Source organism: Lepidothrix coronata, unplaced genomic scaffold (assembly GCF_001604755.1).
Source record: "Lepidothrix coronata isolate B3197 unplaced genomic scaffold, Lepidothrix_coronata-1.0 Scaffold171, whole genome shotgun sequence".
Taxonomy (NCBI): Eukaryota; Metazoa; Chordata; class Aves; order Passeriformes; family Pipridae; genus Lepidothrix; species Lepidothrix coronata.
Window position 1 is genome coordinate 1721140 of NW_016690351.1, and position 27951 is coordinate 1749090.

The following is a 27951-nucleotide window of genomic DNA, read 5'->3' on the forward strand; positions in this document are numbered from 1 at the left end:
CTGCTGTGTGAGACTGTTTAGAAGCCAAAAAATACTTAACGGAGCTTTTCCAGTCAGTAGGTTTGTTTTGTAGAGTTTTAGTCCCCAAATACCTAAATGGGTTAAGTGCAGTAGAGACATTTGGAGTTCAAGATTTCTTTTTTTGTTTTTTTTTCTAGGAAATTAAGACAGATGAGGTGCTTCTGGGAATACATTGGCACAAATCAAGGACAGTCTTGTGTTGGCAGTGGGTGGAATGTAGGATTTGATGGTCCCAACTCTCTGCCTGTCCCTGGCACCAGGAGCCATCCCCACCTCGGACAGAAGAGGTCTTGGTTCCATTTTTAATGCATAACTTGGCTTTCGGATACAGGGCTAACCCTGCACCTTGGGCCTCAAGGTTTTCCAGGCCAACCACCTTCTCCAGGAGCTGGGGGTCTGTCCCACTCCTCACGGCAGGTCTGTGGTGACCCACTCCAGGCACGGCTGTATTAATGACCCCAGTCACCGCCCGGCACTAATTGCTACGGATTGCTATAATCTCATTAACTCGAGCCGTGTCGCAGCCAACCCTGGCTCTAAGGGGGGCTCCGCGCGCCCTTTAAAGGCGGGCGGGGCGGTCCCGCCGCAGCGTGACGCGAGCGCGGGGCGTCGCTCCCGGTGGCACCGCTCCCTCCCTCCTTCCCCGCCTCCCTCCCGTTCCAGATCCTTCTGGAAGGGCAGCGCCGCCCGAGTGGTGCCGGAAAGAGCCGAGGCGGAGGCCGGGGCCGGGCGGGCTTCCCGCCGGCGGCGCCTGCGCACGGCGGGGCCGCTGCCGGTTGGTGCCGGCGCTCCGCAGTGGGGGAGCGGCGGGCGCGGAGCCGGGGCCGGTCCCAGTCCCAGTGCCAGTCCCAGCGGAGCCGCGGCGGGCGCGGGGAGCAGCGGGCGCAGCCATGTCTGTGGTGGGCATCGACCTCGGCTTCCTCAACTGCTACATCGGCGTGGCGCGGAGCGGGGGCATCGAGACCATCGCTAACGAGTACAGCGACCGCTGCACCCCGTGAGTACCGGCGCTCCCGGGGCCCGGCGCTGCTGCTCCGCCCGCCAGGGGCAGCCCCGTGTGGTCTCGCGGGGCCGTGTCCCCTGCGCGCCCCGGGGCGCTCCCCGCGTGGTCCCCCCGGACGCTCCAGCCCCCGCGGCGGGAGCGCAGCGCGGCCCCGCCGGGAGCCGGGAGAGTGCCTCTTGCCGCGAACAGGCGCAGCGGTGCATGTGCTGGGGCTGGAGGTTGCCCGGGAGGCATTCGTGTGTCTGCGTCTGGCTGTCCTGGCTGCTGCCTCTGCGTGTCCTTGAAATCCTGCGCTGTGAATGTGCCGCACCGCTCCGGAGGCACAGCAGACTTTTATTTCCGTGCTTGTCACGCTTTAGTTTCGGGTAGCCAAAGATCTCGGTGGAGTGCATGTGTTTCCCCAACTCTGGAACGCCTGCCAGAGCTGGAAGTGTTTTCATTAACAATTACATGATGGAGTGGTGGCGAGACTGGGAAGGTGGCGGACGTTGATTCACCAGGGAAACAGGGAAGTGGCGCGATGAATTCCCTCTCTTTAAACCTGTTCTTACTTGCACCGTATCTGGTGGCCGTGGAATACCGAGGTCTGGCGAGGAAGGCGGGGGGGCAGTGGGCAGCGTCTGTGATGATGGGATACGCAAGAGTAGGTGGAGACTTTGCTCTGTTTCTATGGGATACGTCTAGGATTTTCACAGCTCTGTCTGTGCATAATTTTCAAGGAGGATTAAGGAATTCGTGTAATACTTATGAAAATCGGGTGTTGGATGGTGCTTCCGTTTATTAAAGGAACTTGCAGCCAACAGAGAAAGCTGTTTCTGCTGTATGAGGCTGTAGTAACCTCAGCATTGCGCTCCTTCTGATGTCGGAGAAATGTAGGTGTCGGTTTGCTTTCTAAAAAGTTGTTTTTTAGAAGTGCGAAGAAATTGAGTGCTGAAATGCATACTTTGTTTTAATGGGAATACTGTTTAATACTCCTTTTATTCTTTAGAAAAATATACTTTTCACATTAGCTCTGAGGCAGTCATTATCCTTGTGCACGTTTTATGAGAACTGAAATTCAGAGACTTTTCAAATTCAGTGCAAGGAATCCCATGAAGTTGTTGCCCAAAGAATCCTCAGGCAGCTGTAGTTTCCTTCCCCCTTATGATGAAGAGCACTTCCAATTCTTAGTTGTTCTTGGAGTATGTTCTTTGCAGAAAGGCTTCTCTGCATTTAATATTTTTCACATTAATATCTGATTAACTGTACTTTCAAGATATTTGCAGAGGGATTATGAAGGATGTACAAGTTGGCAATTACAGCATCTGGAGTACATGTACACTTAAAGGCAGTGGGTGTCTCACTTAAAGTGACATTTTCCTGGCCCTTCTCTGTCTCAAAATGCAGTAATACAAGACAACTTGAGGAACATCCTTTCTAACACTGTTATCTTGAGGCAAACCAGAAAGGTCAATAGAAATGTAACAAATTTATTACTGTTATGTAAGTTTGTAATAGTTGCTAAACCTTTACTTCAGACAGGATTTGAGTGATATAGACAGATCTAACTCTTGAATTGTTAAAATTTTTCTTCCTATTGGACAAAGCAACACAGTAAATGTTTTAAATGTTTCTATACAGGTGCTTACGTCATTCAGATACTTAAGTTAGCTAATAGTTAACATGGATTGGATATGTCCCAAATACTTGTGACTTACTCCCAGAAATCCAGAGTCTGCTGCATCTGTGTAGCACTGTGTAAAAATACCTGGACAAGCCAGTAACCCTTTCATGTGCAGGGTGCTGTTATTAAGCCATGTAAAGATTCTGGCACAGGGCCAGGACATAGGACAGTCCTGGCTGTGCTTTTTCTGGGCAAGGCTCATCAGTGCAGCCAGATTCCAGCTTTGGAGCTGGCTCAGATACCTGCGCAGTGCTGCTGTGAACATCATCATTTACAGCATACAGACAAAAGCAGTGTAGACTTGGGGAAGATCTGTATTACCACAGTTTAACGTAGGATTCTTAAGTCATAAATCCAGTATCCCTGTTGTTAAAACATTCAGGTGGTCTTTTGTCTGAAATGTACATCCTGTAGTCTGATGCTTGGGATTGTTAGTATTTGTAAGATGTATATCATCTTGGAAGCTTTAGAACAAATATTTCTAGAAAGAAAGGAAAAAGATTTTGCTATGAAGCCATCCATTTTGGTAGAACTTGTATATTTTAAGGCTTTTGGCCCTTGCATCTCTTTGGAAGTTAACTGATGCTTGGCTTTTTCTGAACTTGCAATTCCAGCTAGTCTGTTGTACGTGTTTCCAGTGCTCCTAGCATGTTAAACTCATGGCTAGTGGCCCTTTCAGGTGCTCTCCCTCACCACTGTAGTTTTGTGGGAAGAGAGCCAATTGTTGATAGCTCATAATGTTCAGACCACGTGTGTTTAGTGTGATCACATGCTGTAATTAAGATCACAAAGGTAACATCTTCTTCAAAACAGTGGAGGGAGAGGATTGAAATGTCCTTCCGGTGAGGAGAGTTGCTACCTTAGTGAAGTCTGGGTACTGCTCTACAGCTCTCTTCAAAGCAAGCTGAGGGTAGTGGTAAGGGAAGCAGTTCAGTATCCTTGTATCCTTAGGGTGGATGTTCTTCCTAGAGGACTGTTTTGGATACTGCAGAAGTTTTTGGTGCCAAAGAGAGCACATTCATTTTTTGGCATTGTTGCTTCCCAGCCAATGGAAGAAGAAACCATCCATCCCTCTGTGCTGGAAGTGAGTAATTGAAGTAAACCCTGGCAGGAGCTGTGGTGTGTCAAGTTTCTGACTTGATGCTTCATGCTCTGCGTGGGGTATGTGCCAGTAATTGTCTGTCAGTAGAGTCAGATTCCTACACTGAAAAGGTGTGATACAACAGCAGTAGTTTGTAAACCATTTGCTTACTATATAAAAAACTCTTTTATCTGACCGTTGTTAATTATCACAAGGTATGATTGGGAACTGTAGCGTTGTGACGTTAAAAATGGTAAAAGCTGAACTACATATCTGAAAACGTAGGGCAATGCCTTGTCTGTTTGCAGCAGTGAAATCTGGAGGTTTTGCATGTTCAGTGTGGTGTCACAGAGAAGAGGTTGCTAGAGGATACTCTCAAATTACAGTGGCCTCGTTGTAGTGATGATGGAGAGGAGGCAGGAAGTAATCTGCTGTAGTGACCTTTATACATTCATTAAACAATTACAATTACATTTGAACTGTATGAAATCTGGCTTGTATCTGTTACTTACTCCTGAATGGTTTTAGCCAGATTCGTTCCTTTTTGGGGAAGAGTTCTATTTCAAATCTGTAATGTGAAGTATGGTGATAGTAACTTCCAGAAAAAAACCCAACCATTTCCAAAGATGGTGGTGAGGGGGGCCAGATGCTGACTGGGGCCAGATGGTGACTGTGACCTGGGGCAGCCTTTGCTGAGCCAGAGGGTGTTCAGTGGTGACACAAGAAACAGCAAGGGTCTGTGGGCTGCATTAGAGCTTCCAAAACCCTGGGAGCTGTTCCCAGATATCCTCCCTTTTGCCTGTTTGCAGCATATACTTGGTAGTCCTCAGTTACGGAAGTGCTCTACAGCTTGTGGGCTGTTCAGCTGCCCTGGCCTTAGATGTTTGGGGTTTTCTCCAGTTGTTGTGTCAGGATTGTTGGTAAGGGCTCTTGCAATGTGAATGTGGTCCTGTCAGACTCAAGGGTTTATTGAGTCAAAAAAACCTGACTGGTAAAGTTCAGGTTCTTAAACTAGATGTCACAGGCTTCTTTTCACAGTTACCTGTGACCTAAAAATGACTATTCATGCCTTTCCTTCATGATGAGATCTGTAGAAACTTTTACAGAATTCCTTAAATGCAATTATAATGACAACAGTTGCAGTGCATGCAGTTTCTAAACTAATTTGAAAAGAATAACTAGAATTCCACTTCAAGTTCTGGTGCTTTATGCAGTAATGCTCTTAAACACCACATCCATATTCTGCTACTTGAATTTTTGTGGATATTCTATAGTACCATGGAAATGTTTTATGATGTTATCTTTTAAAGCTGATTTTTTTTTTCTGTTCTTACTTAGAGCATGTATATCTTTAGGATCCAAGACCCGAGCCATTGGGAATGCAGCAAAGAGCCAGGTAAATGGATCACAAACTTTATTGTGACTTATTAGACTTATGTCCTGTTGAACTGTGGGAAGACAAGTAACAAATAAAGTTGATAATTTTATGTTTTGAAGTGAATTTTCTGCAGTAAGTGTATATTTCACAGTTATTGCTTCAACAATATTAACAACCCTGTATTAAAATTGCAACTGCATTGTTTTGTCATGGGGGGGGAAGAGAAGAAACAGAAAACTTTGTTTGTTCACCAGTAAAATAATATTATTTTCTTGCTTACTCATGACAGCAGGAATAGAGTTTGTAATTAAATCTCTACTGGAGCGGGGAGGGATAATGTGCTTATGCTTTAGAAAAGCTGAAACTGAAGTTGAACAGAGTTTCATAGAGATACTGGTTGTTGCTTATAATGGGAAATTAATGCATTTTAGTTATGTACTATCTCACTTTGGAGCTTTGAACAAAAGTGAAATTTCTCTGATCCTCAGTAAATTCACTTGCAACCTAGGAAAACCTCCCTTTGGGGAAAAAACCCACATGTTAAAGATTTGTAATAGACGGTATGAATCTACAAATCCAAAATAGGTCAGGTCTTACTCTCTTTTTTTGTGTCCATGCATGATGTTAGCATGTTGAAGACTTCCTTCCCCTTAGATTTGCCTGGCAGATGTGAAGGTAGTAGAGCCCTCCTGATGTACCATGAGCAGGCAGTAAATGCAGAAGCCATATTGCTTTCATTCTGAGCAACTTTACACTTTTTATCTGAGCTCAGCCCCTGAACTTTGCTGCTGAGAAAGTGTCCTGTCAGTATTCCCAGCTGGGAAATTTGCTGTTTAGATTAGTAAGGTAGTTCATCTTGGACAAGATTACCCTGGAGTAGTTTCTTTTGATAGCTTAAATACTGTGTTCATTGGGATTTGTTTCTTCTGGCCCTTTCTTTGCTTAAAAGCCTGTCCTTAAAGTAACTGGGTTAAAACACTGATGAGAGAACAGGTGTGGGGAGACTTCACGTCCAGTTGGGATCTGAATTAGAGGAGAACTTCAAAGGAAGTGAAATGTGTTCATTAGGTGAAGGTTCATATAAGGTTATTGTAGGTAATAACTTCATTTATTCCTACTGACAACCATTGCAACAATATACGATCTCAAATATTGCATAATGTATCAGAAAGTTCCTCTAATGTAAAAACCACCATGAAAATTGATGGCAGCAAGCTAATGAATATTACAGAGAGAAGTAAACTTGAATTTTTTTTAATGGAGGTCATAGATTAAAAAATAGGTTCTTCTTTCTCTCCCCACGCGTTTCTTTCCAGTGAACGTGTAGGGCTTTACACAGGTCAGCGTGTGAATTAAACCCAACATAACAAGAGTTTCTTTCTTCACGGTCCTCTGTAGCCTGCATGTCACAGGTAATTAAAATATGTTTTCCACAGATTGTCACAAATGTAAAAAATGCATTACATGGTTTCAAAAAACTGCATGGAAGAGCATTTGAAGATCCTTACATACAAGCTGAGAGGGCCAAACTTCCCTATGAACTTCAGAAGATGCCTAATGGCTCCGTGGGAGTAAAGGTGAGTTAAAGCTTTGGGCAGAGTACTTTTAGAGGTAGATTTGGACCTTTGTCACTTCTTGCATGAACAGACTTACATTTTCCTTAAGAAGGCTCTAAATATATTCCTGTTTCTCTAAATAAGTCCTGTACTTTCTAACCAAGAAGTCAATCGAGGTTTCTCATCAGTTGTATTTGCTTTCCATAGTACTTTCCGTTACTAGCTTTTCACCTTACCCTACTAGATTTACCTTCAAATATGTTCAAATACCTTAAAAAACTACTGTATGTGATTATTAGTTTCCCTCTGAGTTTAGGTCTTAGACATGCAGAGACCAAGTTTTGGGAAAACAAGATAATGCTCTGAATATAAAATCTGAACAAGTTATTTGTAATTTGCTTCCAGACTAAATGGCTGGAAACTGCTCTTCTCAGAGTTCAGGCTTTCTGGCTTCAATTTCTGAATGTGTCTATTTTTTTAGCATTTTAATTTGGATCAGGAATGCACTTTTGAAGCAGATTTCCCAATCATCCTCAGTGCACTTTGAGTTGCTTTTTGACAGGGCTTCATACCACAGAGTGGGTTTTATTCTGTACACCTGGTCATATCACAATAATTGCCAGTGTAAATATACATCCTTCTGGTTTTCCCTGCACAGGAGTGCTTGGGATTGCTAGAGAGACAGTAGTCTCTCAGGAATTCAGGACACAGAACTTCACATGAAGACTGAAGGTTCAGATGTGTTTCCTGAGCAGGGCAGGACTGTTAGAATTGCCTTGTTTGCACCTTCCCTGCCTCATGTGCTTAAGTGACCCTTGCAGGAAGCAAATGTTCCTTGGGTTTGCTCCAAAACTCTTATTTTCAGCTTGTGGTAGGGTTATGTATTATGCTTTGTTGTTGTTTTTTAAATTAAAAAAAAACAAACATGAGCAACAGAAATACTGTATCGTTGGGAATAGCCCCTTGAGATAACTGAGGTGTTAAGTTTCCCACAAAACAATTTTCACCTAAACTGAACTGTTTTAAGATTTGTTGTAGGAGGCACAGATCTGTAGCATCAATTGATATGGCGTTATTTGTGTTTAAAGTCTGGTATTAAGCTTCATCACATCTTCAGAGAAAAGTTGAGATGATGGATTACAGAATCACAATTCTCTGTTTCAGGTGAGATACCTTGATGAAGAGAGACTTTTTGCAGTTGAACAGATCACAGGAATGTTATTGGCCAAACTGAAAGAGACTTCAGAAAGTGCTTTGAAGAAGCCGGTGGCAGACTGTGTGATCTCAGTAAGTGGTAATATATTTATTGTAATCTATAGATAGCTTTACGTAAGCTAGGACCAATTATGCCGTGGTGCTGTGGGAATAGATACAAGTAGTGGATAGAAATTGTATCCCCAAAAATAGGCCTTTGTTAAAGGTTTTCCAAATGAGAATGCTTTTGGAATCGTATGTGAGAAGATGAAAAATTTGTTAAATCAAGAGCGTGTTTTCAGAAAGAACATATTACTTAAGCTAATCCAAACTGTCTATCTACAAGGGCTGCGTATAGTATTCCTGATTACTGTAGTTCCTGTTATAAATGGAAACTGTCCTATGCGTAAGCATATCCTCCTTGATTCCAAAGAACCTTCCCAAATTCATGTTAAATTTCTTTGTTATTACCTAGTTGAGTGCTATTGTAGTGCAGTTGAGAGTTGCCTAAACTCTCTGAGGGTCATAGTAACAATTTGATAAGCCCAAATTACTTGGGCTTTGTTTGAAAAAGTCTTTTTATTTGGTTGGTGTGGCCGTTTGAGCCACATTAGAAATCTAAAATCCAATTTCCAGGCCTCCCCCCACCCTTCACACAATTATCCTAACACCGGAGAGAAGCTTTCAGGCTAGAGGCTTCTATAGGGGAAGGGGGAAGTATATACATTTATTTACACAAATAAATACTATACAAACTAAAGGCAACTATATATATATATTACATTACTATCAGTCAGTCCTTTCAAGCCCCTCCTTTAACTTTAGACCAGGAGCATCCTTTAAGGCTGATATGTAACACAGTCTGCCGTGGGAGTGTTCTGGGCTCCTGAACACTCCCCCCTCACCAAGTTTCAGCAGTTGTTTGTTGCAGTCTCTCCTCACGTGGTCCAGGAAGATAGCTTTGAGTCCTTGCTCTTCTGCTGCTGTGTGATTTCTCCCTCTCGGTGTCTCACCTCGGTTCGTAGGCTGCTGTAGTGTAGCTTAGCTTATCAAGCGTACACATCCTGGAATCTTCATTCCTCCACATCAGTTCTCAGCTGCCCCCGGTCAGCTTCAGCAGGCAACTCTCGAGCTCTTGGCTCGTCTCCAATTTCGCCTGGGACTCTTCTCCCGAGCGCCGAGCTGATTTATCAGCCTGTCCACTTGGCTCTGCTCAAATGCTGAGCCTTAAAATCCACCCCCCACCAGCCTAAATGTAGTGGGGGGGAAAAAGCCCCCTAACCTTGGCCACGGCAGCTTGGTTCAGTTATGCACTGTCCCAAGCGTCCCGCAGCTGCAGGGGGGGGGAAAGAAGGCCTAGCCTCCTCCCTCTTACCTCAGGTGCTGTGAAATTCTTCTTTCACAGCACACACTCCAAATGCTGACTCTAACTCTAGCCAAAGGCTGAGTTGGGGGGTCGCAGGACTCCCCTCTTCCCCCCCGGAGGGGAAGAGAAGGAGCCCAGCCACCCCCTGGCCTTGTCCACCTACACGCAGCAGACACCAACAGCAAAACAACCAAGACAGAACTTCCAACAGCTTCCGGTGCTGTGATATGTGATTTTGAGCAGAAGCGAACAGCATGAGTGGTGATTGGCTCTCCAGGGAACACTGCCCTGGCACCCAATCACCTCTGAGCCCCTCGAACCTCTCGGGGGGGCCAATCTCAAACTATGACAGTTGGTTTGCCCATGATTTTTCTAGCTGATGGCCTTCCCCGTGAGGAGGTTTTGTTCCTGATATGAATTCCTGTGTCTGCTTTTCACATGGTTTTTGTTTACTAGCTCTGCTGGGAAGTCTGGGCATGAGGGATTGGAGAGACATTGCATCTGTCAGAGACATGGAAACTGGAAAGTCATGTAATTTAGCTGTTAGAAATCCACTTTGATGTTTTTCCTTGCTTCCTTTTGGTATACAAAGACACTTAGAGAGCACCTCCCACGCACAGAGGGATACACCACAGTGGTAGCCAACAAAACACTGTGAATGTAGTTCTGACTGACACTAAAGATGTGCCAGCTGATGGCAGCCAGTTTCTAAATGGGTTCTGATTATGCTTTGGCTATTTTTGATGGCACTGAATGTTGTAACTCCCTGTAAGCTGGCACTGTGCTGGAGGTGATATTTGAAAAATGAATACAGGTTCAGGTTTAGTTGTGGCATCACTGCAGTGCTTCTGCCTGTAACTTATTTTTGGGCCACATGTGAATATTTATTGTGTTGACTTTGTCCTGCACAAATGTTTTCAGTAACTAGTAATGATTTTAAGAATCTGAGAAAGCATTTTTAGGGGGATTTTTTGTGGTGCTTAAATTGGCTTTATTTAAAATAACCTTGGATGCCACTTCATTTTTGTCAAATTTTGAAATCTTAATTAAAATATGAACTAAAATGAATTAGCTACCTCTTTTATTCAGACTGCCTTATTAATTTGTGGCTAGCTCATAACAGTTTCTTGTGGCAATGACATTTATAGGGTAGCTTAATGGGCAAGTCTGACTTATTTAAATTAAAAAATCCATATTCCATAATACCCTGTGTTGTTGTTTTTGGAAACAGGTCCCTAGTTTCTTCACTGATGCTGAAAGAAGGTCTGTAATGGCGGCTGCGCAGATTGCAGGATTAAATTGTCTGAAGCTGATGAATGAAACTACAGCAGGTAAAGGGCAGAAACTTTTTTTTTTCCTTTTAAATCTATTCAGGCTCTTGAATGTAAAGGTGATGACATCCTGCTCTTACAAAATTAGGAGCTTGAGAAAGAGCCGTCTGGGCTGGTACTGCCCAATCCAGCTTGGGAACTGGAAACACCGCAGTGGGGTGGTGTGCAGCACTTAGGAGGCATGATGGAAGTTGGGGTTTGGTAACCTGAACGCAATGCCACTGGGGGATAGCTTTGGAAAGCTGGCATCTGTGCTTACCTTTCAGCTGTACCATGAACCTACTGGAGCTGTATCAGGAAGACCTGAGCTACCTTCAGAATCTCTTCATGATCCAGCTGGGGTGTGCACCTGACCTAAATTCTTAATTGCTGTATTAAATAATAGTACAGTACAATATTATCAGATGTGTCTAAAACATTATGGTAAATACATTCTTTAACATAGGTGTGTAGTGGGGCCTTCTAATTTTCTTTCCAGCTTTCTAGACGATGGGTATATTGAAGTAAAAATAAAACTCATGGAAGTATTAGAGACATACTTTTATCATAAGCTAATACTTAGTTGAAGTGATAAACATTGAAGGGAAATTATAAAGTATAATCCAAAGATTTTTCATTTTTAACTTCTTAATGTGTATGCTTTAAGAGCTACTTCTACACAAATTGCATTTTTATGCACTTCTCGAAAAGTGGATTTGCTGATCGTATTTACAGACAACTTGAACTATATGATTTTTCAGATATCCAAGTGAACTGAGTCTGTGGGGTAATGACAGTTACTTGAGGCAATCCTGTCAGCTGCGGCAGTGGGACAACTGGTTTTATAAAGTAACTTCCCTCTTCTGGTCAGGGTAGAGCACAGAAATATCTAACACTTTATGGGAACTAAACATGGAGCTGTTTAAATCAATAACTTTTATTTTTCTCGATCGAAGTTTTCTTTGCACTTAGAAAGTCTCAAACAACTTTCCAAATGAGTGCTGGGTAGTGAAATCTTAGATTTGTGTAAACTAGTCTTCTAAAATGCTTTTTTTAGTTGTTGTTTCTTGGGCATGCGTGAGTTTTGCAAAGCTAAGATAAAAAATAATGAAAGTAAAGCATTTCAAGGGAGAGGTGTAAGCATGAGGCTTAATCTGTGCAATTTCACAAATTACAATGTTAATTTGGCTGCAAGCAGAACTGAATTACAGGGTGATGCTTCAGTAGTGTTAAACCTTCACTTGACATTTCTTTCATTTCTCTCTTTCATTCTCTCGTCAATGAAAAATGTGTTTTCAACATCTTTTCAACATTTGAGCAGTTATGGAAGTGTTTAGAAAGGGTAAAGAATGGGTAGTGTGTGTATTTTGGTAGTGCTTTTAATGCACACTTTACATCTTGCCCTTAACTTCCATGGGCTGATGTTTTTCAGTTGCATTAGCCTATGGAATATACAAGCAAGATCTGCCAGCCTTGGAAGAGAAGCCAAGAAATGTGGTCTTTGTAGATATGGGACATTCTGCATATCAGGTTTCCATCTGTGCTTTTAACAAGGGAAAACTGAAGGTAATCTTTTAAATCATACATTAAAATTCCATATGCCTGAAGTATTTAATATTCAAAATACTGCTCTTTGGAAAGATTATTTTTTAAATGTCTATAGCAAATACTTTTAAAACGTGGAATACAAAACTCTTCTGTTGTTTTTTGCTATTTAAGTAAGTCAGTTTTTGTAAAATGCAGAAGTGAACTATTCCAAAGTATGTTTTGAAAAGTGCTTGATAATTGAGCACACTGCATTTTTTGTGCCATGTTATATTACTGATATATTTGCATAATCAGGTAGTCTCAAAAGCATTGTAGTTGTGCAGCTGACTTACTCATGGGAAATTCTTGAACTGCCCAAGTCACTCCATGATGCTGGGGGTTTTTTTCCAAGTTGAAAGTCTTAAATCCAATAGGATGCAAGGTAAACTGAACAGTTTTCACTTCCTGCTTTGGAGACTTTTGTCTATGAGCTGCTACTGGCTGAATGCTTTTGTGAACTTGTCTTTGGTAGCAAAATGCCATTTGAAGTCATGTGGAAGATGATAGCACATTTTGCTGTGTTGAGTAAATGACACAGAACAAACATTGTCTAATAACTTCTCATCTTTCTTTCACTTCTGTCAGGTCTTGGCTACTACCTTTGACCCTTTTGTAGGTGGTAGGAATTTTGATGAGGCTTTGGTAGACTATTTCTCTGAAGAATTTAGGACAAAATACAAACTGAATGTAAAAGAGAATCCGCGAGCACTGTTGCGATTGTATCAGGAATGTGAAAAGCTCAAGAAGCTTATGAGTGCAAATGCTTCTGACCTTCCACTCAATATTGAGTGCTTCATGAATGACCTTGATGTCTCCAGTAAGATGAACAGGTGCGGTGTGCTGTTTTCACTGAGGTGCAGGGGAGGGTGGTCTCTAAGCTGCCTCATAATGTGGAACACTCTTCCTGTCCTGCAGAGCTCAGTTTGAGCAATTGTGTGCTGCCCTTCTGGCCAGAGTGGAGCCTCCTCTAAGAGCAGCCATGGATCAAGCAAGTAAGTAGGAGTTAATTTAGGTACTGCTAGTAATCCAGTTATCCTCGATCTCCTTAATGATTATCTTTTTAATATATTTTTGTATTTATTAGAATTGCAAAGCTAAATACTGAAAAGTTAAATGTAAGTTCCATTCATACGCTTGTCATGACTGCATGATCCCATTCCTGCCTTATTTATTGCACATGCCACTCTGCAACCTTGGTTATTGACCCTCATTCACCCTGTGTCATGGAAAAGGCTGGCATTCCGAATTGATTTAAAAAAACACAAAACCAAACCAAGCCAAAATGATGATGGGGAAAAAATATTATTCTTAACTGCAACCTTTGGGCCAGCCTGTTCCATGTGATACATACATGTCTTCACTGACCTGAGAATTTGGCAGTATATTCTTAAAACAAGTTACCAGAAGCATGTGCAAATAACAAATTAATTTCTTTTTTGCCTAATGTAGTATAAAGGAGAGAATTAGACTTTCACGGGAAAAGGTTTTACCCCTAATTCCAACATCTTCATCTAAAAGAAAGGGAAGAATTCTGCTTCTCTTGTGACTTGGCTAGATAGCTAATACAGAAATTAACAACCTGAGTAACAACTGAGCAGAGCTGTTCAAGGACTGATAGTTTGAGATTATTTATACACATAACTTCTTAATTCCAAATTCAAGATAACCTGCAAGCACAGTCTACTATTTTTTACATATATTTAGCTAAAGGTTTTGCTTTACATTTTTGGCAATCAAGATTGAGCCAGCCATAAGATGAGGTATATTTGGGTTTTATTTTATTGTTCAGGAGAGGTGATGTATTGTCCAGTAGGGCAGGGCTCCTAAAGAAGACCCAATTTTACACTTTTGGGTCTATGCACACCCAGAAAGGGGATGCACATGCTGTTCTCATTGATGCTTGGCTTCTGCATTTCCCAGGTTTATGCAACTAGAAACCTTTGTAGCCTGCAGGAGGGACAGTTACAAAGATCTTGTCAGTTGTTAAATGCGTTCAGTGCTTGTCACAGTGTTGGATAATAAGAGGACTCTTACCTTTTCTTCTTTTTTTTTTTAGTTGTCCAAAGACAGCTTTTTGAAATCTTGACGATAATTTAAAGCCATGCACTCTCTTTTCTAGAACTTCAGCGTGAAGATATCTACAGTATAGAAATAGTAGGTGGGGCTACTAGAATTCCAGCAGTGAAGGAACAGATCTCTAACTTTTTCTGTAAAGAGATAAGCACCACACTAAATGCTGATGAAGCTGTTGCAAGAGGCTGTGCCTTGCAGGTATAGTTATTGAAATAAAACTTCGGTGTTGCTACTTTAACATCATGTACTAATGAAATAAAACTAACCACAAGCAAAAGGTGCTACAGCTGAAACAAGATACAGTCTTACTTCTTTCAGCAGTTTGTCAGAAATTATTCTGTTACATTCATTAATTTGCTGCTGTGTCATGTTAAAAGGATGGTCTTGTTAGAGACCTGTTAAGTTTGATGACTGAAATTCTGCTGTTCCACTTGCGTGTAGTCGTTCGAAAGCTTTGCTGGGTGTCTTCACTGAAAATCACTGGGGAAGTAGCACCTATTACTTTAGTTAAGTCTTTCAGTTCAATTAACTATGAGAAGGTTCTGTTAAAAAAAACTCTGTGATAAGTAGGACCTCCATATGATCAATATGATTTGTAGCCTTTTAGCACTTAAGTATTAATTCTTGCACTTGTTATTTATTTGACTATATGGATATAATAAAATTTTGGTCTTTTTTTTTTCTAGTGTGCAATTCTTTCCCCAGCTTTTAAAGTGCGTGAGTTTTCCATCACAGATGTTGTTCCTTACTCTGTAACATTGAGATGGAAATCATCTTATGAAGAAGGAACAGGGTAAGTTTGGTACAGTGCCGACTGAAAAGTGTATGTTTGTATATCAAGAAAAATGCCTTTGGCTTTGAAGCTCTCATCCACTTGAACTGTTTTAGATTTTTTTTGCACTGTACCTTTTTGCTTTCCAATTACTGCTTAATAATTGGAAATACATTTAATTAAGAAATGTTGCAGTGAAGTTGCTTAGTTTTTAATAAGTGTCATCTTGAATGCAGAGTCCAGCTTTGAGACCAAGAGGCTTTCAACCTCCAAATGTTGTCATAAAATGACTTAAATTACTCAGCTGTTTGCATGGCTGCTGATCATTAACATACCTGGATTTTCATTATCCATTAAATTATGCTCAGAGGTTTAACCTCACTTAATGTTTTACTGCTTTAGGGAGTGTGAAGTCTTCAGTAAGAACCATGCTGCTCCATTCTCAAAAGTAATTACTTTTCACAAGAAAGAGCCTTTTGACCTGGAAGCTTATTATACCCATCCGCATGAAGTGCCTTATCCTGATTCCAGAATAGGTAAGGAAATGTGAATAGAAACTCCTTACCCAGCTCCTGTTGATATTGGGAAGAATGGTTCTCCTTTCTTCTAAGATAGATCACTTCCATATTTCCTAGTTTATAGTAAAGCTTTGGTTCTTTAGAAAGGCTCAGCACAGTCTTTTTGGTTTAAATGTAGTAATCAAACAGTATTGACAGCTTTGTTGGACAGTTCCTAAAAAAAATTCTACTTCATTTTATCTTTAGTTTCTGAATGCTTTAAAACAAGTAGGTACAAGGAGTTTTTAGTGCTCTATTGTCTGGTTCTTTCAATTTCTATAAAATTGATAAAGATATTATGTGCCAGCTAGCCTGGATTTTTCAAAGAAATTGGATCAGAAGAGCTGTTACCTGTCTGGACAGGTAACATCTAGTGCTATCTGTCATGTCTCTTTCTCTTAATCTGAGAACATAAAAGATAGGCATTTCCTCAATTTAAGCATCTGTAGTAGAGTCTAAAGAATTAGATGGTATGAATAAGTTTCTTGGTAGCTAATGCTGCCTTACTTGCAGTATTAATACACTCCTCAGGGTCTTTAATTCAGGATTTTATTTCCTGATTTATTAATCAGATATAAACTTGGTACTGTTTATTTAGCTGTCTATGCAAGAAGTCTGTGGTCTTCAGGAAGAAACATTATTCTTTATGTGTGCACAGTCTGCATCATCTACAGTCAAATTTCCAGCAAGTTGCAAAATGTATCCACCTCACTACTTCCAGAAGCCTTGATAAGCACTGTTCATTCTCCAGGAAGTGTAGTGCAGCCATGTTATCAAATTCATCATTCAAAATCTCTGTTAACATTTTATTTTGCAGTGTGAAGTTTGAGTTACGTGGACAAAAGAAACCATTTGAGATCATCAGAGTAATTTCTCTAGTGTGATGGTTACAGAAGGCAACAGAGAAGTAGAATACCTAGTAAAGTGGTATCTTGCTTTTTTATGAAATACAGATAAAGCAAAAACATCTTACTAATTATCAGTGAACTGATAATAATTGGGGAACCAGGCTTTAGTTTATCTACCTGCAGCTTACATTGTAGGATTGACAACTAAGTAGAAAGTTTCCAAGTAGTTCAAGTTACATGAAGGTGCTGTTTAAATTAACACTCTTTCACTACTTTTTTGACACAACAGTTAAAGCTGTCTTTGTTGTTTTCAAGGGCGTTTCACTATTCAGAATGTTGGTCCCCAACCTGATGGCGACAGTTCCAAAGTGAAGGTGAAAGTGCGTGTCAATATCCATGGCCTTTTCAGCGTGGCTAATGCTTCCATAATAGAGAAGCAGAACATAGAGGGGGATCACAACGACACACCCATGGACACTGAATCATCAAGTAAGAACCAAGGCAGAGATGAAGAGCTGGTATGTAAACTTGGAAATATCTACACTGCAATTCTGATAAGAGAGCCAATAATTGCAGATGAAATCAGTGTTTAGCTTTTGACAGTTACTGCTTCTCTACCCTTAAATTACTTCTTCAGTTATGTAACACATTTCTTCATGTTTATTATTGAAGTACTGGTGAAGTGTGGCACTAAGAAAGAAAGAAGAATGTAAAACCATATTCTAAAGAATAAAGTGATATTTTTTGTTATTGTGCTTTACCATCTCACCAGCATTTAGCATTATCTGGTGTTGGTAGCAAATGGCAGCATATTTAATGAGATCTGTTGAAAAATTAATCTTAGGGTTTGTTGTTCCTCACACAGTATTTTTTCAATGAGTAAAATTTATACATGGTGGCCTTGGCAGCCTTTCATTTAAGATTTGTTCTTAGCAGCTTTTCCTACTTTAGTTCAATATACTACAGGAATTAGAGCAACTGGTTACACAACTAGCATTACATAATCTATATAAGCAACTTCTTAAATACTACACTGCTTTCCAGGAAAGTGAGCATATTTGAAATACTAAATATGATGCAGTTCCTTGTGGGCAAGTGTTCCGTATCTGATGTTTGTAATCAAGTGGAAAAGGATTGGAAGTGATAGAGCTGGCATTTAGTCTGAGGCATACTGCTCATGGAGTTCACTGGGTGTTCAGTACACAAGTAACTGCTTCCGTCCTCCGGCTTTCCAGCTGTAGTACTCCATTTGTCTAACATGTCTTCTGTTTCACAATGGTGCTTGTCAGCAATCACCTTTCAGTATTGAGGATGATCCCCTTGACTCTGAGGAGGAGGTTTGTGGTGTATATGTGTATTATTTCCCCTCTATAGCTATTTCCTTTAGGTAAAACAGTTCATGTTGTTGGCTTTTCTGTGTGAACAGTAAGAACAGTAAATTTAGCATTTCAATTTTTTTTTTCCCTACTCTGAAGTGACAAAACTTAAATTTGGTAAAAGTAACCTTGTTTTCCACTCTAAACTGCAACATATGCCTCTGTGGTAGAGTTTGAAATCCTTAAGTGACTTTTTTTGTAGTTTATGAATCCAGAAATCTGAATTCCTTTTAGTAGAAGGCGTCTTGGATCTTTCAGACTTCATCTACAGCTCCTTAGTTATCAGTGTGCTGGATGTCCAAATATTAGAGTCATCCTGAAAACTTCTCTTGAAAGTGCTTTTCAGTGATGACAGGGAGTTGTATTACTTAAACCAAGTGATCAGCACTAGTAATTAGTGGTGTCTTTTTCAGATTGTTAAATTTAGAATAAAGCATAAGTGATAAATTTAGGATAAATTTACAGATAAATTTAATTGAAGCTTGCTTTATTTTGGGTGGCAAGGAGGGAAGACAGTTGGTCATGTACTCCAAGAGGCTACTACTACAGAAATTAATTTTTATTAGTCTCACTGTCCTTGAGACAGATGCAGGTAATAATTACAATTATTAAATTACTTCTGCTTTGGACTACAAACTTTAAAGTTTAGGTCAAAAATTATACAAGGTCAGAGTTCTGGCTGTTCCATAGAGAACCCATTGTTATTGCCTGTGTTGGTGGTGTGTTTCTAGAATGTTCTTTGCTTCCATTTTATATGTATGCATTTCTAATTTAAAGTGAAGGGAGTATTCACAGGGTTTAGTGTAATTATGTTATGGGGACAGACGGCAACATCAAAAGGCTGAATTCATTTAATTTGAAAGATAGAAATACAAGTAATATATCAAAACACCTGTTCAAACATGGTGAATCAAAAATTTTTAGGATTGATTCTGAAGGTTATATATTGCTTGTGATCTACTGTAACTGACATCAGTCTTAAATCTTACAGCAAACCATTGCATTCAGTTATGTAACTCTCTCTCTAGGATAAAATGCAGGTTGATCAAGAAGAAGGTGTGCAAAAAAATCAAGCTGAACAACAGAACCAAGCAGATGAGGAAACTGAAAATGCTGGAACTGAAACAAAAGTTCGTATTCAGTACTGATAAGACGTTTTTTTGCCCAGTATTCTCATGCTCACTGATTTTACTAGTTGCAGAATGTAGAACTGTATTTAAAGAAATGCATATTTACATAACCATTTCAATAAATGAATATATGTAGGTTAGGAATCCTACCATAGCACTTTAATTTTCAACACAGTATGGCTAAGAATTTGAAGTAGGTTTCTGTTGTTCAACCTAATTTTATAGTGAAGATGTAATTTAGGGAAACTTATGAAATACTGTAAAGAATAATAGCTTCTGAACAAGTTTTCTTACAGCTCTTTATGTTTAAAGAACTTAAATTTCACCAGTTTGGTTCAAAACTGAGGTAATGGTGATTTTGAATACAGAGGAATAATTAGGTGCTAAATCTATATAAAATTAATTTGTAGCTGTCTTAACTAGTTTTATTTGTCTCTCTTTTTTGAGCATAAATGTAGTAATATTTCCATTCCTGGAAGTTTCTTAGTAGTGTCATTCTTTATAGGCTTCTTCTGGAGAAAAGCAAGATCATCTATCCCAGCCAAAGGCTAAAACAAAAGTTAAGAGTATTGACCTCCCTATACAGGCAAGCCTCTATAGGCAACTGGGACAAGATCTAATCAATTCCTATATAGAAAATGAGGTAAGCAGCATAAACAGATGACCGCTCAATGTCGCTGTGAATAATTATCTAAAATAATTAGCAACCATCAACTTACCCAATTTAGAATTGTAAGGGGGTTTGGTTTTGTTGGGGTTTTGGTGAAATTACTCAGTTTCATTAGACTTAGCTTACGCTGTTCTGGTTGTGCTTGCAGTGCAGATGACTTACACAGAGGTGAACATTTTTATCAGTAATTGGAAATTAGCAGGCTTCTGCCAAGTTCTGTGGTACACTTTCAAGAGAGTAGTCACTGAGCTTGACATTTAAAATGCTTTTAGTTTTAAGTAAGCTTTTCTCCACCCTAGGGGAAGATGATGATGCAAGACAAGCTTGAGAAAGAAAGAAATGATGCTAAGAATGCTGTTGAAGAGTATGTGTATGAATTCAGAGACAAGCTGTGTGGAGTCTTTGAGAAATTTATCACTGAAGAAGTAAGACTTCCTTATATGTTTCAACTGTTGGAAAAAGTTCCTTTGTATTAATAAGTTTTGAGCGTGGGTTCTGGGAAGGCTCCAGCAGTCTCTTGGACTAGTTTTGGAGTAAGAGATGGCTCAGCTTCACAAAAGTGAAGTTCAAATTACACTTGGACCTAACATTTGACTTGCAAGCAAGCAGAGTTCTTTATTGTCTGAGAAGTTCCTCAGTGGCAAAGAAAGATTTGGGATGCAGGCAGAAAATAAAAATCCTATGGTCAGCATAGGAAAGCAGGCCACAAGCTTCTAAATGGTGTCAGTGGGTAGGAATAAAAAAAAAATGAACAGATAATATGGAATAATATTAAGAAGTGCATGGGCTGTCTTACATAGCTTTGGGACTGATTTTATAACTCCAATAAACTTCACCTGCAAATCGGATGAGTAGGGCTGTCCTCCCTCTCTTATCACTCTGTAAAATCTTGGCTTTGAAGTCTGTTAATTACGTTAATTACTGTTTTCCTTCACTATCACTTTGAATGTTTCAAGCTGATGAAACAATCTTTTTTGAGTAGGGGTGAAGCACAAAGAAGGTGTGTTCGGGTGGGAGAAAAGTCTCATTTGATGTGTTCCCTTCTGAACTGGAGTGTCCCTAACTTGCGTTGTAGGATTCAAACAAGCTGACCTTGATGTTGGAGGACACCGAAAATTGGCTTTATGAAGATGGAGAGGACCAGCCAAAACAAGTATACATGGATAAGCTTCAGGAACTAAAAGTAAGGTTATAAGTTGCTTTCTAGAAAAGTCATGCATGTGTATTTATGGGTGGGTGTTCAGGTTGTGTATATAAGTTATTTATGAAGCGAACATAATATTTAGAACTAAAACTACGGTTTGTTTTAATGAGAGTTGTGCTCCTAATTTGAAAATGGTTGAAATGAAGCACGCTGTCACTAGTGGCAACAGATTTAATTGCTATGGGAATTTTCTGTCAGGCTTGTTACAATCTGAAGGAGGTTTTTGAATAGTTTGACTGCCTTCCTGGGTAATCAGAATTACACTCCAGACTATATGCTCTGATTGTCCTGTTCTAAGTGGTCTTCTATGGCTGTATCATAAAACTCAATTTTTGAGTCTAATGTCTTAACGATAAAGGCTGAGAGTGCTTTAACAGTAGCTTCCACTGTATCATTTGATCAATGACACAAAAAAAACTTAAATACTTCAGATTTTAGTAATCTCATGGGGAAAATGTGAATTCCAATGAATGACTAGCTACTTTGGAGTAAGTTGAAGTATATCTCTAGCCCTAGGGCTCCAGCTGTTTTTTCTCAAGTCAGATTTCCTTTGTGGGAGGGATAACTGATGGAAACAGCAGTGCAATACAGGCACTGGATACCAGTATTCAAGAGAAGGAAAAAACAGACAGTGGATAAAACTAGAAGTTTTCAGATAAATTGCTTGAAAATTAAAGCATCCATTAAATCTTGATTTGTTTCTGTTCCAAAAGCTCTTTTTGCAGAAAACTGCAAAATACCAAGCTTGGTAAGGATAGGTACTACTCCTTTGTTTAAACCTCTGGGATTTTTTTGTTGATGATGCACTAAAGAAACATGCAAAGATTTAGCTCTTGAATGGGTGAGAAAAGGACTTAAAGGCAGCCTTCCTTCCCATGCCTCATTTTATTCTTAGACCAGACTAAAGGAAATATGTATTTTGTAAAGATCTTTGTGCTTACTATTCCAGAAATTTGGACAGCCTATTCAGGAAAGATGCATGGAACATGAAGAGAGACCAAAAGTTCTAAATGAACTGGGAAAGAAGATTCAGCTCCTTATGAAAGCAGTAGAAGCATACAAAAATAAGGTAGAAATAAATTATTTAGTGATTTAAGGATTATAAGTGTTTTGAGTTTGGCTGTAGAGCTTTTTGTGTTTAAAAAGAAATCCTATAGAATTAACTCTTAAACTGCTTTAGAAGGGCTGTTGTACTTTGACTCCTGAGAACTTGAAAACTGTTTTGCATTGCTAGCAGAAACAGCTTCTTCATGAGAACATAAATCAAAGATCATTACATTTTTCATGGTCACTTGGACCACTTGAAATGGATCTCTCAAGTTATGGCTGTTACTGTAGCTTCTAAGACTAATTTAATTGGGTGAGTGGCATATATTAATTGGTGATACAAATATCTCTGTCCTTAGGATGAAAAATATGATCACCTAGATCCTGCTGAGATGGAAAAAGTTGAAAAATACATCAATGAGGCTATGAATTGGTTGAACAGCAAAATGAATGCCCAGAATAAACTAAGTCTGACTCAGGATCCAGTTGTGAAAGTGGCAGAAATACTGGCAAAATCTAAGGTAAAAAAAATTCATAAAGATCATTGTTGCATTTTAATAAGTTTGTCTTGGACCAGATTTTGGCCGAGATTTGAGGTAGAATATTACATCTACAAATATTTTAAAGCTATTAAAAGATTTATACAGAGGGACCAGCGCTTTCAGCAATCTTCAGTGCTGGCTCTTGAATTACAGCATACCTCTGCATAAGCTTTTTTAAATACCAAGTTACAGCACCAGACTTTTTGCAGAATGGATTGCCGTATAGGTTTGTAACAGATCAGAGGTTCTTTAGGTAGTGAAAGGCTTTATTTTAAGTTTCTAAATTTAATAGAGTTGAGAAGTCTAATCCTTGAAAATTAAATTCCAGGCTGTTATGGACCAGAAACGAACGAGAGACATTCTAGTATAGTACAGTTGCTGTGGCTCTAAATGACCTTGCTGTCTCAATTCTGTCACAATTAGGAATTGGATAGCTTCTGTAATCCCATTATATACAAGCCCAAACCGAAGATAGAACCTCCCAGTGATGGGCAGTCAAAAGCTAATGGTGAACACAACGGACCAGTGAACGGACAGAGCGGTACTGAAACAAAACCTGAACCAGCAAAGGACAACCCCCAGCAGACCAAACCCTCCGGAGAAATGGAAGTGGACTAAATTTTGCATTTCTTTTACTTAATTAAAATAGTGCAAGTAACCACAGGGTCCATTCTTTTTGTCTGGTACACACCTCAGATGTTCAGTTATTCTTAGCCAAACTTCTGTCATTTGTTGATGAGTAGTTTTGAAAGTGTTTTATATTAAGTACACCTCTGATGTTCACCTCTGATGTTCATTTCCACTGATGCTGCTTATGTGGAGCTTTAGCCAAATGTAGATTGTATAAGTCAGTTTAAGCTTTCCTGATATATTTTATATCAAACATACAGAATTGATATATAAATGGCAACAATCTACCTTATTTAAAGCTTTTATTGTGAATAAACCTCAGCTCCTTTATTCAGGAAAGGATACTGTATTGCACTACTGATGCTCAAGTGTAGATCTAATCGCATCATTATTTTGGAAAAATATTGGAATTGAAGTGGCAAAAGCTGTCACTTGAAGCACTGACCTTTTCTAGTTATTGTATTGTTATAATTTAAATATTAAAATAGAGGTTAGTTGGCATACCAGTCGATCTTGTTGATGTACCATGGGAATTGTACGGTCTTTTTCATATAAACTGAATAATACAAGCTTAAATGTGTTTCTTTTTTTAGGTTCCCGTACCACTAACAATCTTAGTTACAAACAGCTCCAGTATAGTGGCTCTGCCATGTGCTGAAATTCGTGGTCTTGGTGCACACTGCTGTACATAACGTACTGTGCTTATGATAGGATGATGCTAATGATAATAGGATGAAAGGTTAGAATTCACAAGGCCTGTTGTGTAGCTTTCCCTTGAAAATGTCTTATTGCACTTGTTACTATTTCCACTTCTTTTGTTTTGAATTAAAGTTACATCGTGTCTCATGCTGGGAAGGAGAAACAACAGAAATGGTGCTGCACAAGCTGGATATCAGCACCCTGATTTTGAGGTTGCTTAAATGCTGTTTAGTGCAGTCTTGAAAGAAATGCTGAGAACTTATTTAAGCCTTGGTATTCAGCATGTAAAGCTTTTGGTCTAGGACCAAAACAAAAACTGGATATTACTACTGCAAAGATGGAATCTACTTGATGAACTTGTATAGCTTACCACTTATTTTTGGTCGTTTAGTTATCTAATGAAAGTGTCTACAATGTATTGCTATTTTCTTTGATACATCTTAAACACTGTCAGAGTCCAGTGTATGTTCCTATATTCCAAATGCGTCTGTCGGTCACCAAGGTACTGTAGCACTTGCTAGAGCCAGTCACTGTTGACTTCAAACAGCTTCTCTATTACCAGAATGCAAATGGGCTACTCTAACTATGAAAAGTGGTTTCTGATTCCAGTCAGCATAAGAAACTCAGATTAGTTGCAGTGTAATGCTTCGGTGACTTGAACTGTGTTGCAGAAACAAATTTAGGTGTGTTCAGGTGTTAATTAGGCACTCCTGCAGCAGTTCTCCTGTGTGAGGTGTTGCTGTTGTAAACAAGTGAAGAATCATGATCTTGTTTCTGGCTTTGGCAGCCATTTCATCTCCAGCCATGTCCTTCATCTTCCATCACTGTTCATACTACAAAAAGTAATCTGTGACCAGTAGTAGAAGTAAATTAAACTGTCACATATCTTCACAGAAAAAGGAAGCACCATTTACAGCTGTACATAAACCTGTCAGACTAGTTCAGGTTCTAGAATTGCATCTTCATGACTGACATCAAGTGACTGAAATGAACGTGCTTTGCTCTACTGACTGTTGCTCCTCCATGCACTCAAATGTGGATGAGCTGACACCGTAAGTTTACATATGTAAAGTCCTTGAACAAAAACAGTGACCTTGAAGAGCTGCTCTGCAGCCACTCTGCAACCTCAGTCTTGAATTCTGCCACTCTAGTCACACCTCTGGCACTGAGGGGGTGACTGTACTTCGGCATCAGTTGTCCTAAGTTTAAGTCAGTAATGACTGAGCTAGCTTTGGTCCTGTAGGCTTTTAACACCATTAATATCTTTTTGACTTTTACCACAGCAGTGTAATGAGTAGCATTCTAAAGTACTGGCTTAAAATCCATCTACACGTTAATTTGTCTAGTAGACTTCCTGATGCCTGGCAGAAGAGCTCACACAGCAGAAATCTGTGCAAGAACAGAGTATCTTCTGCTCATGGTCATCAGAAGCTTAATACTACATTAGAAATGTTTGAAGCAATTCTTAGGATAAGGTCTAGAACAGCACGCTTAAAAGCAGATATGGTTCAGACAAACAATTGTAAAGTTTTCTTACTAGGATAGGGGTTTTTTGCTATGCATCTGGTCTGTCTATAGATCCTTGGTGAAGAGGAATGCTGCCCACAGACTGCGAACAGCAACTGGTTGCTGAGGTACATGTTAGGAATCCCTTTGAGAAGGGCAGAGTTGTTCTTTCCACGGTGAGCTTCACATTAAAATATGATTTGTTAATATGTAATCTGTTTTCTGTTACAAAGAGGAGATTTTACCAAGGCAGATCTAAGATTAAGTACTTACATAAGCTATGCACAACTTGAATGTGAGGCTTTGTGTGTCAGACTCAAAAAGTGAGTTACCCTGTGGCTACTCTGACAGCACCAGAATGACTATCTTTGCAACATAAAATTTGTTAGGAAACCAACAGTAGTGTGCTACTCTGCATCTGGGATATTTTAAAAGCAAGTACTTGTCAATAATGTCTTATTTGAAACTTTCTGCTGAGGGCAAGATACATCTTGAATGTTTGAAAATGTTCCCTTAAACATTTGAAAATGTTTTCATTTTGAAACATCCCACAAAAAAAACAAAAAAAAAATGAAGTGACACTATCTTTGTAAAGGCAGTAGAGTTTGTTGGTTTTTTTTTTAAATTACAGTAATCACATAGTTACAAACCAGCAGCAATACTTTGTTTCATTTTACTAATAAGATCTTTCTTTCAAGAGGACTGATCCTCTCCTGTATGGACCTTTAATGGACTTATTCAAGAAATGGCTTTAAAATAATTTGTGTTAATTTTCTTTGCTAAACTAAGTTGCTGCTAGCTATTGTACAACTGATTCATGGGTTCCTTTCCATGTTTTTTACTGTAGTACTTCAGAATTTCAGGAGTTGCTTCAAGATTCATGCAGATGTAAGAAACAGATTTTTAACTATACATTTAAGTTAAGCTTTTATACAGTTCTTTCTTTAAGCTGCTGCTCCATGAGAAAATACCCCACTAGGAGCTGCCTGCCTTGTTTGATCTGAATTTGAATGTGTCTGCATTTGAATAAAGACTCCTCTCCCTTGCTTGCTCCTGGCAGTGCCCTTCTTCCAACGTTTAAATACTGCCTTTGGGGCACGATTGCAAAACTTGGAGAGGGCAGTTGGGAGAATCCTCAAAGGCCCTTCGGGTGAAAAACCCACTTGCCTCACAAGATCATGTGGTAGCACAAGGTGCCCCTGTCTCTGGTATGGCAGCATGGGACAGGAACCGCAGTGACTGGAGTGCAACTGCAGCGTACTGTATACCTTGTAGTGTGTGGGATGAAGGTTTTGCTTCTTCCATGCAAAATTAGAAGCTGTTAATGTAAAGCATCCACTCTGTTGGTAGAATTCCTTTGTATCTTCAACATTTGAAATTCTGTAATGTTTTTAAAGATCTCAGTGTGCTGAACTCCCACCTCTGCTACAGATTGTTACTCTGTTCTTCAGTATTCTATATTTGAAGTGGGGATTTTCCTGTAAGGATTATGTTGAAGCGTAATTTCAGGAAACAAGCAAGGAGCTGGCAGGAGACTTTTCTTCCTATGTATTTTTTGACACCAGTGCGAAAACTTTACAGCCTTAACAAACCTTGGCATCTACACTTCTCAGAGCTCTGTCAAAGCATCAAAACATGACACTGTGTTGCAAATGTGCTGCATTTGCTGGTTCGAAGCACCTACCCAGTTGCTGTAGGAAAAGATGCTAAATTCAATTCTCATAGATTAGTGCCATAGATTAGAACCTCTTTCCTCAAAATAGGACTTTCATTGCTGTGTAACCACACTGTAATACTTCAATACACTGACTTCTGTGAGCCCTTCTAAAGTGAAGCCCAGATGCCCAACCTTCAGTTGTGGATCAGTATTAAGATCTGCATGTTCTAAGGATGCTTACATTAGCTGCCACTAGCTGAGTTGATAAGTGGATGGAGAAATATTCTGAGTTTTGTTACTTGTAAGTTTTCTAGTCTTTCAGGCACCAGGAGACATAACCTCTGTGTCAAAAGAGGTAGTAAAAAACATGTTGCTTAACAAAAGGTGTTAATGCCTCATAAATTTTAAGTTCAGCTCCCAAGATAGCATTTGGAGTATAAACACAAGCTCTCAGTAGCTAGAGACTGTGTGGTGGCTGACTCTTAGCTGAATTCTTAATTCTCCAGAGTTGAAATTTGAAGACTTCAGCCACTTCCTACACATGTAAATAACAGTGAAAACAACAAAATGTGACTATTAGCACTGCAGAATACTAAACCAGGAATGTGCTCAATGTGATTTCCCTAATACAGATGCTAAACTGCGTTTTCCTTCTTTCCTGGTCAGAAGGAAATAATTTCAAGCAGTGAAAACCAGGAATCATTGCATTGAAATCGATGAAGAATCATTTTAAACAAAAATGTAGTTAAGAGCTATACCCACCAGCCACCTTTACAAAGTGTTGAAATGGTTTATTTAAGTTGATTTTAAAAGGTGGTACTCTCTGAATGTTGCATAGTTGGAAAAGTTTGTTTACAAAGTCTATAAACATATCTCCACAGGCTGAAGGGGGAGGAGATGGAGGTGTCAGAATTTAAAGCGGTGTTAAGGTATGCAAAATGTTTACTATGTATGTAAATGGGATTATTAGTAGATCATGTGCAAATTGACAATACTTCAATTTATTTTTGAATGGCAATATAGATTGTCAAGGTTGTGTATAATTATAATAAATATATAAACCACTACTTGAACCATAAAT

General features: G+C 39.5%; 1 protein-coding gene across 2 annotated transcripts; it reads left to right on the forward strand.

The window, feature by feature from the left end:
- The first annotated feature begins 773 nt into the window (after nt 1-773).
- HSPA4L (heat shock protein family A (Hsp70) member 4 like) lies at nt 774-27950 on the forward strand. Of its 2 annotated transcripts, XM_017829929.1 has the most exons (19): nt 774-1018; nt 5107-5164; nt 6583-6723; nt 7867-7989; nt 10494-10593; nt 12005-12138; nt 12745-12989; nt 13075-13151; nt 14279-14430; nt 14919-15025; nt 15407-15540; nt 16725-16927; nt 18814-18915; nt 19421-19558; nt 19885-20010; nt 20661-20768; nt 21739-21858; nt 22196-22357; nt 22802-27950. In XM_017829929.1, the coding sequence occupies exons 1-19, from the start codon at nt 912-914 to the stop codon at nt 22994-22996; spliced, it is 2532 nt and encodes an 843-aa protein (XP_017685418.1). In that variant the 5' UTR covers nt 774-911; the 3' UTR covers nt 22997-27950. The 2 variants fall into 2 exon arrangements, with proteins under 2 accessions (XP_017685418.1, XP_017685419.1); XM_017829930.1 differs by lacking the exon at nt 18814-18915.
- Nucleotide 27951: the final 1 nt, after the last annotated feature.